The 17,118-nt window shown below is 44.3% G+C and overlaps 1 protein-coding gene across 1 annotated transcript in view; it reads right to left on the reverse strand.

Moving 5' to 3' along the window:
- Nucleotides 1-1,740: 1,740 nt before the first annotated feature.
- LOC111145699 (sushi domain containing 1) overlaps nucleotides 1,741-17,118 on the reverse strand; it is a 142,253-nt gene continuing 126,875 nt past the window's right edge. The window contains exons 15-17 of the mRNA XM_022500821.1: nucleotides 13,739-13,778; nucleotides 3,726-3,819; nucleotides 1,741-3,376 (exon numbers count right to left, since the gene is read on the reverse strand). Of these exons, the coding sequence (XP_022356529.1) occupies nucleotide 3,376; nucleotides 3,726-3,819; nucleotides 13,739-13,778 (135 nt within the window). The 3' untranslated portion in view covers nucleotides 1,741-3,375. The remainder of the gene's footprint in view (nucleotides 3,377-3,725; nucleotides 3,820-13,738; nucleotides 13,779-17,118) is intronic.

The following is a 17,118-nucleotide window of genomic DNA, read 5'->3' on the forward strand; positions in this document are numbered from 1 at the left end:
CTGCTCCCTAGGGGGGCAACCCTCAGTTTTGATTTCTCATCTAGAAAGGAGCTCACAGCTGGGCCTCAGTGCTCACCTGGACATGCTGTCCCCAAGACGGTAACTAAGGGAGAGACCCTTCCTCCACCCCCTGCTTGGACCTCACCTTATTTAGAGGCCCTCAAACCCAACTCCGAGGGCTGCCCGGCCAGTCCTTCCACAAACAGACCCTGCGTTCTCCCAGGAAGACCCACCTTTGCTCTCCTGAGATGCCCTCCCCACCTTATCCATGAGTCTGCTTGGGAAAAAATGAACAGTCTTGTGACAAAGCCACCAGGTGAATTTAGAGAACTTCTGGCGGCCCTCACCTCACGTTTATGAGAAAACAGAACTGTGGAAAGATGGTACATCTTCTTGCCAACGCTCAGGCCCTGCTTTTGTTAAGCAACACTACTGAGCAACCCGAGGCTGTCTTTGGAAATGTTCAAAGGCAATGAAAAAGTTCATGTTTTTGTTATTTTAGTATTCTTCCATAAACTGTTCCACACTTCTGCACTGTATGCAGAAGTACATTTTACCTAATATTTTACTAAATACTTAGTCAGTTATTTTAACTAGAAGCTTTTGCTACTAGGCAAGTGGGATTTCTTCCTCTCAATGACAATTTTGCTAAGCTCCCCTGGGGACCACAGGAACTTCTTTGGCAGCTAATTCTACAGCTGGAAATTAAGAGGCTGCAGAAACATATGGTGTTTACAGGTCCAGTAAACAACAACAACAACAATAATAATAGCAATAATGGGAGTTCAGATTCTCTTTTTGGATAGAGGAGGCTTTCAGGAAAATCCTCACTCATCAGAGACCTTACCCTACACTAACCACAATAATTTGTAATGAGTCCAAATTTCATTCAAAGGCTGTGAAAATAGTATGAGCTTGAATAGCTGCACATAAAAATTAAAAGCAGAGGGGTGCCTGGGTGGCTCAGTGGGTTAAAGCCTCTGCCTTTGGCTCAGGTCATGATCTCAGGGTCCTGAGATCGAGCCCTGCATCAGGCTCTCTGCTCAGCAGGGAGCCTGCTTCCTCCTCTCTCTCTGCCTGCCTCTCTGCCTACTTGTGCTCTCTCTCTCTCTCTGTCAAATAAATAAATAAAATACTTTAAAAATTAAAAGTAGAAAGCTATTTATAGTAGTCTTTTGAGAGCTCTACTCTGTAAGCCACTGAAGATGAGAGCAGGGAAGGTTCTAAATGCTGATCCTATAAAGAAGATGTGGTATATATACACAATGGAATACTATGCAGTCATCAAAAGAAATGAAATCTTGCCATTTGCGACAACATGGATGGAACTAGAGGGTATTATGCTTAGCGAAATAAGTCAATCGGAGAAAGACAACTATCATATGATCTCCCTGATAAAAGGAAGTGGAGATGCAACGTGGGGGGTTTGGAGGGTAGGAAAAAAATAAATGAAACAAGATGGGATCGGGAGGGAGACAAACCATAAGAGACTCTTAATCTCACAAAACAAACTGAGGGCTGCTGAGGGGAGGGGGTTTGGGAGAGGGGGGTGGGGGTTATGGACATTGGGGAGGGTATGTGCTATGGTGAGTGCTGTGAAGTGTGTAAACCTGGCGATTCACAGACCTGTACCTCTAGGGCTAATAATACATTATATGTTAATAAAAAATTTAAAAATTAATAAAAATAAATAAATAAATGTTGAGTCTAGGTTATAGTCCAAGGTAGTACCTCAGAGGACAAAGGACAATTATTCCGAACACTGCCAAAGCTGCTGGGGCTGCCGGCTGTTCCTGAACACCCGAGCATCAGGATACGGCTTCCCTCTCTCTGACTCTTCCCAGCTGAGGGCATCTACTTAGAGCCAGGTCTCCCCGGGCACAGCGGCTCCGCAGACAGTTTCCACCTGTTTCTACTGTTCCTCTGGTTTCCTCCTCTGCCCACCAGCCCAGACCACCTGGATCTGACCCTCACCAACGCCCAGTGAGCTAACGGAGTGAGAACACAGCAGCCCACCCCATCAGGAGCACTGTCTCTCTTCTGCAGGACTGCAACCCTGCACAATTTCAGGGCCGCATTCATATACACTGTACCCTGAGGTTGTATACTAGAACTGTCCCCTGCCTGTCTCTCCCGTGCTTGTTATCTTCCAGGCCTCAAAAAAGAGGGAGAAGAGGGAGAATACCATTGCTGCTTAGGAAAGTCACATGCCTCTGCTCCATTCATTTCTTCCTGAGCCCTGGAGTTACACCATCAGTTAGGGAAGAAAGCTAAAGAACACTGACTCAGGGTTTAAAAGTCCAATCTAACGTGTTCCATCTGCAAATTCAGCAAGTCAACGGGGCCCTGGACCGCTTTATCTAATGTGTAGACCGCATATATCTAATGTGTCATAGTTCATGTCATGTGGCACATGATTCAAGTGTCATGGCTCAGTAACAGTCATAGTTACTGAGGCTGGAGGTCAAGGGGAAGGTCCCATCAGGCACAGTCTTTCCCCTTCCCTGTAAACACGTGGACGATGGCCATGGGCTTGACAATGTTTCAGCCCACTGTTACTACACGAGCACCCGATCTAAAGGAAGACGCAGGGCATTTTCAAGAGAGAGTAATAAAAAAAAGTCAGGCAAGACTGCTATAAACTTTGGTGTGGAAGAGAAGAATGGCTGAAATTAACAGAATATTTTTATTGGAATGATAACTTATGACTTTTGAACACCTGTAAGACCCATGGTTCTGTATCAAAGCTCTTCTGCCTCACAGCCGTCGCAGGGAACTTGCTGGAGAGGCCAGGTTAGCATACTTTCTGTTAGTATGTCAATTAATTGTAGGAAAGGGGTTGCTTCTGAAATGCTTGACAGGTTGCCTCTGTCAACGATCTCTATCCTTTTCAATGACCTCCTTCATAAAGGCAAATTCTAGCCCAAACTTAAGTCCATCTCACTGCTCGTTGTAAAAAGATGGATTCCAAATTAGTCCAGGGATGCTATAAAGGTGCAGAGACTGTCCTGCATTCAACGTCCAGAAGAGCTGACTCTCGGGAAGCACTCAGACATCCAGCCCACATGACCCATAGCCTGTGGTCAATACTACATTGTCTATCAAGGGTCTCAAGTTCACAGACACAGAACTGGTTGTGTAGCGAGCAGAGAAGACGTCAGCGATTTCCGAGCTTCCTCCACTTGGGGGGTTCCACAGAGATATTTGCCATCTTGAATCCAGAAATGGGGCCAAGCTGGGAATGGAAAAAGTTGCAGAACCACACACACCCGGATGGAAGCCCCACAGGGCCTCTGTGTAGGCAGGCACCTGAGAAGTTGTCCTAGCACCTGCCCCAGCGGCACTGCTTCCTCCGCACGTAGCACCCGTCTGCAATCTAGACGTGGAGGAGGAAAGGGGTCCAATGACACACTTGGGTTTTCCCTTGGTGCATCTGTACGTGCAGCTCTTGTACCCTCATGGGAAGCAGCGTGGGGGACGAGCCACCACTCCGTGAGTAGCCCTCACAGCCATCGCTGGCCCTGCTCCTTTTCTGCACCAGAAGGGCACCCCCTCCCCGCCCTGAGGCACAGAGCTACTCAAGCCTCTTACCTGACGAGTGCGGAGCCCCTGACCACCTCCACCCACCGCCCCTCTGACCCTCCTCAAGCCCAGCTGTTCTTCAAGACTCCGACCCCATCCTTCCCCCATTCCACTCACTTCTCAAAAATGACAGTCTCACATACCACACGGCTGAGAAGGAGAGGAATGCGAGAACAATCACAACAGCCATGGAGCCCAGCCCGACGGCCACCATCTGCTGCGGCATGAACGACGAATCTGTAGGACAAAACCACACACTGAGCCCACAGCACGCAGTCACAGCCCTCCTGGGAGGCACGTGGGCACCTGTGCTCACTCCGTGTTAACCCAGAGCTTGGCCCCATTTCACAAGCCATCCCAAGAAGGCCCAGAGTGCCTCTGCACCCCCTGAGTCGGCCCCTATGGTGTAGGCCTAGGGAAAACACAGTCCCAGGGTATTTCTGAAAAGAAAATGGAAAAACCAGGCCACATTCAAGTCACAGAGGATTAAAAAAAAAGCTCTTCTTCCTGTGCATACAAATACAGCAGACTGTGTTGGTTGTATTTGTCTTCTCTCTGTCAGCTGCACCTGAGAGTTTTTCTGGGCAGTTCTCCTTTGCACTGAGGAAGAAGCAACTCTGATATCATATGGAATTTTGCTCTAAAAATAACAGGTGGCTCCCACGGTTAAATATAGCAAATGAGTCTGTCTGATGGATGGGGTCATCTGTCGTTTTCCTGACACACCAACAAGGATAGTACCTTCCTGCTCAGCCCAGCAGGTTGTCATGAGGCTAAAGTAAGAAAATAAATGTAGGGCACCTGGGTGGCTCAGTTGGTTAAGCATCTGTCTTTGGCTCAGGTCATGGTCCCAGGGTCCTGGGATCAAGCCCCACATCAGGCTCCCTGCTCAGTGAGGAGTCTGCTTCTCCCTCTACTCTGGCTTATGCACGTGCCTGCACACTCTCTCTCTTTCTCTAATAAATTAATAAAGTCTTTTTTTTTTTAAAGAAAATTAATGTAGAAGTTCTCTGAAAGACATACATATGTTCTATTTGGGGTTTATCACGTGTCAACTGCAGGGAGATCCTTTGCTACACACTGAAGAACACCCACACTTGAGTGGCCCGTTATGGGCCCAGTGACTGAATCAGAGCATCCTGTTCTACACCAAAGGGCTCATTTTAATTTGCAAAGAACTGACTGAGCACTTACGATATGCCAAACACTGTCCTAATGACTTCTCCTGACCACCTACGGAGTACTATAATAGTATTAATAAACATATTACAGTTAATAAACGTATTACAATTAATAAACATATTGCAATAATAGTGCCTAGCGTCATAATAAGACACTGAGTACTATTATTATTCCCATTTTACAGATGAGAGACTGAGGCATGGCATGGTTCAGCAACTTGTCCAAGAGCACACAGCTAATGTACAAGAGTCAGGATCCAAACCTGAGCTGTTTGGCTCCAGCATCTTGGCTTTTTAACCACAACACCATGCTTTCCCAGTACAGATCTGAATCCAGTTCTGTCTACAGCAGAGCAGGCCACGCTCCCCCTCAGAAGTCCAGGGTACAAGCCTTGCTCTTTGGGGCACTGGCTGATGATGGTGGGGCCTCGGACTGTAGCAGTTCAAGTTCTTCTTTAAAAGAACAAAAGTCCGCATGCAATGGTGCGGCAGATGTTGGAAAGATCTTGGGGGCTGATGGTGCATAAACAGAATTAAAAAAGAGAAACACCACCTCGCCATGGAAGAAATGTAAGAAAGTGCAACTAAGTCCAAATTCTGCCAGATGATTTGCTATGGTTGTCACTGTTGGGATATCAAATTATTTCCCTTTTCGTTACCTTCCTTTTACTGATGCCCCAAGCATATGCTTAGTCTGTCCTCTGGGCCATCCAGTGCTGCCTGGGAAGAGCTGAAAACCAGCAAAAATAAAGGTCTGCTAAGTAACAAGTAGGGGCCTGAGGGGAAAAATAGCAGCCCCTGGACGTGAGAGCCTCAAAACATAGAAGACTCGCTTCCCCAGCAGCAAGCGAGGCTCATCCGAGAAAAGTCCCTCCTCCCTGACTCTCTCATCACCAAATCTGCGCTCTCCAATACCGTAGCCACTGGCCGCAGTGTGGCTGTTGAAACCTAAATTAGTTCCAGGGGCACCTGGGTGGCTCAGTGGGTTAAGCCTCTGCCTTTGGCTCAGGTCATGATCCCAGGGTTCTGGGATCGAGCCCTGCATCCGGCCCTCTGCTCGCAGGGAGCCTGCTTCCCTCTCTCTCTGCTGGCTTCTCTGCCTACTTGTGATCTCTTTCTCTGTCAAAAAAAAAATTTTTTTTAATTAAAAAAAAAAGAGATCTAAATCAGTTCCAATTAAATTAAAAATTCTGTTTCTCAACCATATCATCTCAAGTGCTCAATTTCAAGTACGCATTTCAAGCGCCCAATAGCCCCACGTGGCTGGTTGCTGCCATATTGGACACTGCCGCTTTAAAACTTCCCGCCATTGCAGAGTTGTATGGACGGGTACAATCTCCACAACCAGGTTAAGAGCAGTGTGGTTCTATTCTCTCACAGGATAGTGGCTCCAGCAAAAGCGGCCACAGAATACATTTCTTGCTAAAAGGCTCTGCAAAACCCATTACCTTGTCAAGAGAGAGACCTTCCAGACAAAACATGGCTGATATCATTTGGCTACCTTTTCCAGAAGAAAAAGGCTTTGATATTTTAAAAAAAACATACTAAAGAATGGGAAGAAGGAGCTGTGGTTAAACCACAAAGCAGCAGAGAAAAAAATTTGGGGAGTGACTTGAATGGCTACCTATTAAAACAGTGCAGGGTCAGCAGAAGAATGAATACAAGGGTACAGAAGAGTATAGAAACAAACCCATGTGTATCAAATAATTTCCAAGTCAGGTTATCCAAGTCTGTATTTGAACACCCTAACTATGGACTCTGGACAAGTTTTTCAGCCACTCTGGGTCTCGATTTCCCCACTGAGGATTGATCCAGTAACATGGGAATGATAATAATAGTACCCCCTTATAGGGTTATTATGAGAAATGCATGAGATAAGTCATGTTAAGACTGTGCCCGAAACACAGTAGGCAACTGGCAAATGTTAGCTATGGTTCATTATTGGTTTTTGTTACTCGTTCAAGTCATTGGGGGAAATGATATGTTATTCAGAATTCGTGTTGAGAAAACTGGCTGACCGTTTAGAACACAGTAATTAAAAAAAAAGAATACAGTGATTTTGATCATTAGAGCTTATACTATATTTAAATCTATATACATATAAATAAATATATAAGTAAATATAAATAAAATACTATATATAAATGTAAATAAAATCCAGAGAGATTAAAGACTTAAATGGAAACCTAAAGGAGTTAGAACAAAGGGTAAGTGAATCCTTATCTAAAATATTTATCTCAAGGGGCACCTGGGTGGCTCAGTGGGTTAAAGCCTCTGCCTTCGGCTCAGGTCATGATCTCAGGGTCCTGGGATCGATCCCTGCATCGGACTCTCTGCTTGGCGGAGAGCCTGCTTCCTCCTCTCTCTGCCTGCCTCTCTGCCTTCTGCCTACTTGTGATCTCTGTCTGTCAAATAAATAAATAAAATCTTTAAAAAAATATATTTATCTCAAGCAGGTACCAATTGTCTAAGTGTATTTACTAATGCAGAAACCCTAATGCTCCAATCATGGGATCTGCTGCTGTTTCTACCACAGAGCCACTTGCTAAAAGATCTTGCCTGGCCTTGACTTCAAGTTATCATCAACTATACATTGCGAGCTCTGTCTTCCTCATATGAAGTTCCCTGTTCTCTGCTCATCTCTGTTCGACTTGAGTTTGCTCTTCAAGTTTTCCTAAAGATCACCTGCTATGGTTCTCCATCTCACTTGCACATTTAAGAACCTGCTAGAATGTGCTTCATCTGGGTCAGAAGGCTTTAATTTATGTGAATCAGTTAGCTCTTCTCCTGCTTTTATTTTTTTATTTTTTTATTTTTTTTTAAGATTTTATTTATTTATTTGACAGACAGAGATCACAGGTAGGCAGAGAGGCAGGCAGAGAGAGAGGAGGAAGCAGGCTCCCCGCTGAGCGGAGAGCCCGATGCGGGGCTCGATCCCAGGACCCTGAGATCACGACCTGAGCCAAAGGCAGAGGCTTTAACCCACTGAGCCACCCAGGCGCCCCGCTCTTCTGCTTTTAAAATGTCCCCTCACAAACCAACAAGACAGAAGCAAAGTAGGAGTTGATGGACCTGACTTTCTCTTGACCATCCACCAGCAGGACACATTCACCTGAAACAATGGGCCCACACAACTATCCCTTACTATGAATGTAAATATTGGAAAATCTTTTTTTTTTAATTCTGCATAACATGGCTCCAGGGATTTTTGGCTCCAGGTATGATTCTTGCTGGTATAGGTCTCTTGGTCTACTCTGTGTATGTGCTCTTTGAAAATCAGAGTCAGTGCAACCGAGAGCCCTCACAGGGTAGCCACACAAGATTTCTTTAGGGACTTTCCCAGTTAATTCCTCACTGAGAAAATTTATAGCTGGCCAATTCAAATTACATTTTTTTCAAGCTTTGCCATCTTCTGGTTACCCTCCTTCTCATGGTTTCATGCCATAAATTCATGCTTATTTTTCTTCTGAGTCACTTGTAGAATATTCTTTTGGAAACTTGAGTGAATCATGTATTAAATCAGATTCGCAGTGACTCATTCTTGGAGAGAGTAAATCCATTAGGTTAAATGCTGCCACTCTCTTCAGGGTGGCTCCCAGAGGAGGTACAGGGTTCATGAGGCGTGACAGGGCTTCTCCGGGCTTCGCTTTGAACTCTTCCACTAATGCAAATATCACAGGTGCTGAAGAGAACGTTAGAAAGACTCCATGCCCACTCTCAAGCTTCTGGACAGCTTGAGAACGTCCTGTAGCTATGGACATTTTTTCATGAATTTATATGAGCAGGGTCATTTCCTGAAAGCAATAATCCTGTTCTCCAAAAGGTACAAAGAATTTGCACCACGATGTTTAGTTAGTGTGTTAAATTCCTCTCTGCTAGCCTGAGGTCTCCTCACTTGAGTTCTATGCAGAGTGGGAGATGACAAAGGAGATCAAAGTAGGAAATTAATTTAGAGATACAGAACACCTCATGAATCAGCAACATTTTTGAATTCATTTTCTACTGCAGCCTAACAAATCACCATAAACTTAGCAGCTAGTCCCCACTCATAACCTCGTAGTTCTGTGGGCCAGCAGTTCTGGCACGTTGTGAGTGGGTCCTCTGTTCAGCATCTTCCAAGGCTAAAATCAGTATGTCAAGTGGGCTGCATTCCCCTCTGGAGCCTCTGGGGGAAGAATCTGCTTCCAAATCCTTTGCAGTTGCAGGACTGAGGTCCCCATATTCTTACTTGGTGGCCAGCCATCGGCCACTCAGCTCCGACTGGCCAACCACATGTCTGCCATGTGGTTCCTTCCACCTTTGAAAACAGCAGGAGAAACCCTTATTTATGTCAGACTCATCTCGCCCTTTGAATCTCCAATCTCCTGTTTCTGAACTCTAGATCCAGATTTAAAGGGCTCATGTGAGGGACAGATGCATCTGGACAATCTCCCTCCTTGGGACCTTAATTACATCTTTGAATCCTTTCTCAGCAACACTTACAATAGCTTTTGAATGAGTAACTGAGAGGAGGTGGGTGTATACCAGTGGCCAGGAATTTGTGAGGCCACATTGTAATTCTCCCAACCACAAAGATGAAGATTTAAAGTATGCGTGTGCATGTTTGTGTATGTGTGGGTGCATACCGGTGCATAGCCTACACAAACACATACACACTAGGCTATATCTTGATGTACATCTTCTCTGCCTCACTTAAATATTGCACTTACTGTGCTTCATTTTTCATCCGACCCTACTGCTGGTTGACCAGTAATACTCCAACTCAATTCATTAAATTCTGATTAGGCACTGATGTGTGCCAGGCACGGGTCCCGTTCTTCAAGTGCTCTCCCTCAGCGGTATGAAATCTACTGAGAAAAGACAAGTGCACCAGTTGCCCTAGAATATAGCAGAATGTCTAGAGAGAGGGAGGGAGAAAGAGAGATCCTGCCCCAGGATCTCTCTTGGAGAGATCCTCTCTCTGGAGGAAATATAAAAGGCTTCAGAGAGGACACTGCATTTGATTTTAACCTTGACAAACAGGTGGGATTATAATAAGCTAATAAACAGAGATTACAGGAAGGTTATAGGGCAATCTGGGTAGAAATAAATAGGTAATGTATGAACAAAGACATTGAGGAAAGTAAGAAAAGACCATAACCAGAGAAGATCGGACACATCACTTTGAATGGAGAAGATGAGAGGCAACTAGAAGGGTATACTGGTGTCAGACTGAGGCCTTAGAAGCCAATCTAAAATGTAACAGAGAACTTTGGGAAGAACCATCAGGAGAAATAACCAAATCAATGCTGCAATTTAGAAATATGAGTCAGACATGTAGGCTGGAGTAAAGAAGGAGCCCTGAACACCATGGTGGGAGAGAAGAAAGGAGGCTCTTCCAGCTGTCTGTGCTACAGATATAAAGGCCTGTGCTCAGGGGGTGAACCCAGACATGAGATGGGCATACCCTAGGTGTAAAATGTGGGCTGAAAGGGAAAGGGGAGCAGTCACTAATGAGTCAGGGGTTTGACCCCTATGACGGAAGAGTGTTCTGTGAGAACAGTTTGTGATCATCTCACATACATCAAATGACCTTCCCTTGTGACTCAAGAAATCAGAGTCAGTACTTTGTGGCTAGAAGGGATCTGAGAGATCTAGGTAAGAGGCAGCTGAGAACCAGCCAAGTTAAATATAATTTCAAAGACACTTGGCTGAGGAGTAGCAAGGCTCAAGCAAGGAAGTCCAGGCCTTTGCCTTTCCCCTCAAACCAACTGCTGGTTCCCTGGTAGTCATCACAAAGATCTGCTGGGGGCAATCTACATAAGGTAAATAACAGAATTCGCCACTGGGCAAAGGTGAGAATGGGGCAGGTGCTTGGCATGGATGAACTGGAACAAGTTCAGGACTAATCTGGATCCTAGTTCTCTCCAAACTACTTTCTGAGATGGCAGTCTCCAACATTTCTGCAAAGGGGGACTACCAGAGGTGAGTGCACAACAGGTGGATATGTATGTCAGAATTGCCTTCAGCATTTTAAAAAAAAGTGGGCTTCTCCATTATCTCTAGAGCCTTCCAATAGTTTGAATGCAAAGGTTTGAGCTCTCTTTCAACACTGGTTCTTGGGCTGAGGAGGGTAAAGAAGGCACTACCATAAGCCACTTAGATGTGTCCAAAGCAAAATCCTTCCTGTTAATTTTATCACAGTAGCCAGCTCTTTGGCAATTTCTTCCACCAGTTAGAGTGTTTTCTAATCATATCAAACAGCTCCTGAAACCAGTGGATTCTGGAAGCTCTTTCTGTGCCTGTCCAGGAGGCTTGTACATTCCATTCTTCTGATAAAAGCACCTCTTTCTGTGTAGAAACTGCATTCCCACCCTTAGAGCCTTAGGGAATGCATTGGCTGAAAAATGTCCAAATATTGGAACAAGTGGTTGTTTCTTGTGGCCTTCACTTAAATTCCAAGACAGGAAGCTTGGCCTATCTGCACACATTAGTGTAACAGCACTCACCTCTGTGAAGGGAGACCCTCACCAATTATGCTAAGTAAAATAAGTCAGACAGAGAGAGGCAAATACTATATATGATCATAGTTATACATGGAATCTCAAAAGGCTGAACTCTATATAGAAATAGAGAGTAGAATGGTAGTTGCCAGGGTCTGGGGGGGTGGAGAGAAATGGGGAGATGTTGGCCAAGGGGTACAAACTTCTAGTTACAAAATGAACAAGTACTGGGGATCTAATATTCAACATGGTAACTATACTTAACAATACTGTATTATAAGACTGAAAGTTCCTAAGAGAATAGATCTTAAATGTTCACACACACACACAAATATATACACAATAATTATGTGAGGTGATGGAGATATTAACTAACCTTATTTTGGTACTGATTTTTCAATACAAATCAAATCATCACACTGTACACATTAAACTCAATGTTACATAAGTTATATCTCAAGAAAGTAGAGGGGGGGATGGGGGAGACCCTCGCCGCCTGGCAACCACAATCCAAGATGGCTGATGGTCAGGTAATGTGCCTTGCCCAATAGGAAAGCCACCTCCTCTGCTCTTATTGAAGTTGGTGTGAGTAGAGATAAAAAGATGGGAAATAAGATTAGAAGACAAGCAGACAAATGAAGGAAGCCTAATTCTCTAGGTCCCTCCCAATCATTTCCTGCTGAGCACCCTCTACTGACAAGGTAACAGATCCCCCATTGTAAAGTGCCCTTTGTTGGAATCCTTCTGGAAGCAGGGTTATGTGGGCACTTCCTCACCACAGCAGCCTATTGTTTCACGCTGCACTGAGGTAAGGGGCAGGATGTAACGGGTTAAACTGATACTCCAAGCTAAGAGCAAAATTCCTCAGGCTGTTGCCAGGACTCATAAACCACAAAGAAAAGGTCCAGATGCAAAGGTCATAAACTTGACAAGATTTCTGGTATTAGCTACAAACTCATGGAATTCCTGGGAATCGAATCCACTGGCTGGTTGCCTGTTGGTTGAAAGAAATGTACTGCCAGGGAAATCCCACGTCTGGCAAACACCAAGCCACGATTGCTCAATCCCTGAGGCAGTTCTCCTCCCTGCTGGACAACTGCCCAGGCGAGGAAGAAGCACTCGATTGACCTCCTCCCTGCTGCATCTTATGCACAGACAGCTTTGGAGGAAAGGGATAGGGCACTTTCCCAGGAAAAAACTGAGGCGGCCCAACTAAGTAACCAAGTGACTCACTTTACCACCAGCCAGGGGATGCTTGCTCTTCCCATCCAACAGGATGTGGTCCTTGTTCTGGGCCCCCTGTTCACTGCACCGCACTATCTTTCTTCCTTGCTAACTGGTGTGCTTATCCAGTCCCCCCTTTCACATTACGGACTGTGGTTTGAGAATGCTTACGTCTGGCACTTAGTTACCGATTGCTAGCGGATCATGAGAAGTCCACCTGCATTGGATCAAGAGGACTGGACACCCCCAGCAATCCTGGTCACGGAGCTGGATGCAGTAACAGACCCACCTTTGAGTTGTCTTCCAACTGAGTTCCACTTTTGGTTGTTCAGAGGATAATTCTCCCATAATGGGGGGTGTTTTTCCTAAATGTGGGGCAGCCTGGGTGGTGCAGTTGGTTGGGCACCCAACTCTTGGTTTCATCTGGGGTCTTGATCTCGGGGGTGTGGGATGGAGACCCACGACAGGCTCCCAGCTCAGCATGGAGTCTGCTTAGGACTCTCTCTCCATCTCCCTCCACCCCTCTCCACCCCTGCACCCTCTCTCTCTCACTCCTTCCCACTCTTCAAATAAATAAATAAAACCTTTTAAAGAAAATTATACATGTATGGGTGTGCCCATGCTAAGCAGCTAAAAGGCTCAGAGTAGTGGACTGTTGTGGCTCTTTGAACTGGTCTGCCAACATGTTTTTCTGTGCCTCTTTTCCTGATGGGGATCGTGTCCACCTCTCGATGCAATCCTGGGGAGGCTGTCAATCACACTGATTTGCCCTCAACCAGCCATATGAGTAAGCCCCGAATCCAAGGTAGGCTGTTCATAGTGCCTCTAGAGTACCCTAGGAGGGGTACTCGTCATCCCACAGACGGTCACTTAATCTAGGAGGAAAGATTTTTTCCCTGAATTGAAAAACCTTCTGTTCCCACTGAAGTTGCTAAACTGGGCAGCTGGTGGCCGTCCCTCTCCCTCACATGGCTTACTGTAGAAGAAAACAAAGGCAACTCGGAAGCTGAGAGCAGACAAAGGCAGAGTGTCCCACTCATAGTCAAGTCCCAAGTGTCAGTTCCTGGAATCCTGGTGACGTCCCTCTGGGGCCAGGTCCATAAGCTCCCCACCCCCCATCCTTTTCAGCTATGGATTTTTTGCTTAAACTAGTATGAGATGGGTTTCTGTCACCTGTGACAACTTAAAAAGAAATCTCATTAACATAAACTTGATGCTGCAGACTGGAGAGAAGGAAGGACAGGATGCTTAGGCAGAAAATGGCTTTACCTTTCACTTGAGCCCAAACCGCACAGGAGCATCTTCTCACCTATAAAGAGAAACACAGCGACACATTTAACGAGGCAGCACAGAACATCAGTTCAAATAATACACTGCAGCCCGGAAAGTTTAGTGGGTTTTTTTCTGTCTTAGTTTGGATTAAAATATCCTCCTCTAGCTCTAACATCTTATAATTGAGCCATGTGGTGACTAAGCATTGGAGGGATTAGTGTGGGTAGCAGTGACAGAAGTGACTTTAGGGATCAATTCTGCAGCTTTTCAACAGATCTCAGAAAGCATACACTATGGGTAAACAACAGAAATGGCCATGAGTTTCATTCTCCTTGCCAGCTCTGAGCAACTGTCACTGACTGCCTACCAAGGGTGTTGAAAAAGATTCTGAGGTCCCCTCCCAAGTCCCATCCATGATGTCCCATCCATGTGAGGTCCCATCCACGTGACTGTGACAGTGATGCCCGCGATAGGCAAGGCTATGGGAAGGCTTCGTAAATAATACTTTACCTGTTCAGAGGATACTTATCTGGCCAACACCTACAGACTCGCTGAAATGAGATACCTTCTTTCCTTCTCCCCCAGTTCTTCTATGCATACTTGTCTGTTAGGAACACTGGGATTACTCAGCAAAATGTTCCCCGGAGGAAACTAAATAGCAGGGGTCAGGAAAGATCTCTCCAACTTTAAAAGGAGATTCTCTTTCCAGTGAACACCTTGGGTAATCTGGTTTTATTAACATTGAAAAAAAAAATAGATTTACCCTGAAAAATGCTGGGGAAAGCTTGAAATGGCCGGAAGCTCTTGAATGTGACTAAATTTTGCCTGGGTGCCAAGTGCCTCAAGGGCATCTAGTGGAAAATCATAGGCAAGAATAACCAGTGAAAGGGACCTCAAGTAGTTGGGCAGGCACTACGGAACTGACTGTACTGAAGAGAGAAACTGGTGGGCCAGGTGAAGAAGGAAGTGCATTAAAATAGAGTGTCGTAACCAGATTTACCTTTTAAGACCCTCATTCTGGCAGTTGTATGGAGTGAAGAGACAGAATAAGAGACAGGAAGATGAATTAGAAAATTGATGTTCAAAAAAAAAAAAAAAAAGAAAGAAAGAAAGTTGATGTTCAGGCAAGAGATGCCAAAGGTTAAACATGGTTAAGGAAGAAGAAGAAAGGATAATTTTACACAGTTATGAAGGTGATAGAATTGACAAAATTTGATGTGCACTAGACAAGAAGATAAAGAGGGAGAAGACAAGAATGATTCCTTGATTTCTGTCTTAGCAACTGGGAGCATGGTGATGCTATTTCCTGGGACAGATACACAGAAGGAAAGACAAACTGGGAGAATCAGAAAAACAAAGTTCGTGGTGTCAAATTTTACTACAAAGCTGAAGTAATCAAAACCAGGTGGTGCTGGCATTAAGACAGACATATAGACCAATATAGTAGAATGGAGTCCAGGGATCAACACCTGCATGTGTCAAATAATTTTTGACAAGGGTGGCCAAGAACATTCAATGAGAAAAGGAAATCTTTTCAATAAATTGTGCTGGGAAAACTAGATATCCACGTCCAAAAGGATGAAGGGGGACCCCGACCTAATACCACACACAAAAACTAACTCAAAATGGATCAGATCCAAATATAAGACTCAGAACAGAAGAAAACGTGGAGAAAAGGCATCAGCAAATTGGATTTAGCCATGATTTCTTGGATAGGACATCAAAGGCATGAGTAGCAAAAGGAAAAAAAGACAAACTGGACTTCATCAAAATTAAAAACTTCTGAGGATGTGAAGCAAAAACAATGTCCGTGCACTGTTAGTGGGATGCAAATCAGTGCGGCCACTGTGGAGAACAGTAGGCAGGGTCTTCAAAAAATTATAAATAGAACTAACTAGTAATGTCATTACTGGGTGTTTATCCAAAGAAGAGGAAAACACTAAATTGGAAAGATACACACACCTCTATCTTTACTGCAGCATTATCTACAATAGCCAAGATATGGAAGCAATTCAAGTGTCCATGGATAGATGAATGGATAGAGAAGATGTGGTGTCTATATACACAATGGAATATTACTGAGCCATAAAAAGGAATGACATCTTACCATTTGCAATGACATTAATGGACCTAGAAGATATAAGACTAAGTGAAATGAATCAGAGAAAGACAAAGACCATATGATTTCACTCATGTGTGGTATTTAAGATATAAATTTTAAAAAAGAAACAACAATAACAAACCAGACTCTTAAATATAGAGAATAAACTGGTGGTTGCCAGAGGGGAGGTGAGTGGGGAGATGACTGAAATAAATGAAGTGAATTAAGAGGACACGTATCACAATGAGCACTGAGTAATATACGGAATTGTTAAATCACTATATTGTACACTTGAAACTAATGTAACACTATATGTTAATTACACTGGAATTAAAAAACAAAGATGTTGGAATGTTAAAAAAAAATAAGGAACTTTTGTACATCAAAGGACATTTATTGACAGAGTAAAAAAGGCAACCCACGGAATGGGAGAAAATATCTGCACACTGCAAATCTCTTTAGGGATTAATATCCAGAATATATAGAGAATTCCTAACACCTAGCAACAAAGAAATAAATAACTCAATTCCAAAATGGGCAGAGGATTTGAATAACCATTTTCCCAAAGAGGATATACAAGTTGTCAAAAGCACAAGAAAAGACACTCAACATTGCTAGTCATTAGAGAAACAGAAGCCAAGACCACAAAGAGATACCATCTCACATCCATTAGAAGGCCCATTATCAACACAGAAAACAGCGGGTCTTGGGGAAGATGTGGAGAAAATAGAATCCTTGTGTACTGTCGGTGAGAATGTAAAATGGTACCGCTGCTCTGGAAACTAGTGTGGCAGTTCTTCAAAAAAAACAAAAACAAAACAAAAACCAAAGAGAATGATCGCATGATCCAACGATTCCAAGTGTAAATGCCCCAAAGAATTGAGAGTGGGGACTCACAGAGATATTTGTACACCCATGTTCATTGCAGCCTTATTCAAAATAGTCTGAAGACGGAAGCAACCCAAGTGTCCAACCACAGATGAATGGCTAAACAAAATGGTGTGTACACACAGAGTAGAATATTAAAAAGGGAAGAAATTCTGACACAATGCTACACCATGGGTGAACTTTGAGGACATGAGGCTAAATGAAATAAGACAAATAATGTATGATTCTACTTATATGAGGTACCCGGAGTAGTCGAATTCCCAGAGACAGAAATTAGAAGAGTAGTTGCCAGGGTTTGGGGGAGGCAGGGAGAAGAGAGTCCCTGTTCAATGGCTACAGTGTTTCAGTTTGGCAATATGAAAGGGGTTCTGGAGACGGCATGCACAAC

Source organism: Enhydra lutris, unplaced genomic scaffold, assembly GCF_002288905.1.
Source record: "Enhydra lutris kenyoni isolate GAN:26980312 unplaced genomic scaffold, ASM228890v2 scaffoldscaffold13, whole genome shotgun sequence".
Lineage (NCBI taxonomy): Eukaryota > Metazoa > Chordata > Mammalia > Carnivora > Mustelidae > Enhydra > Enhydra lutris.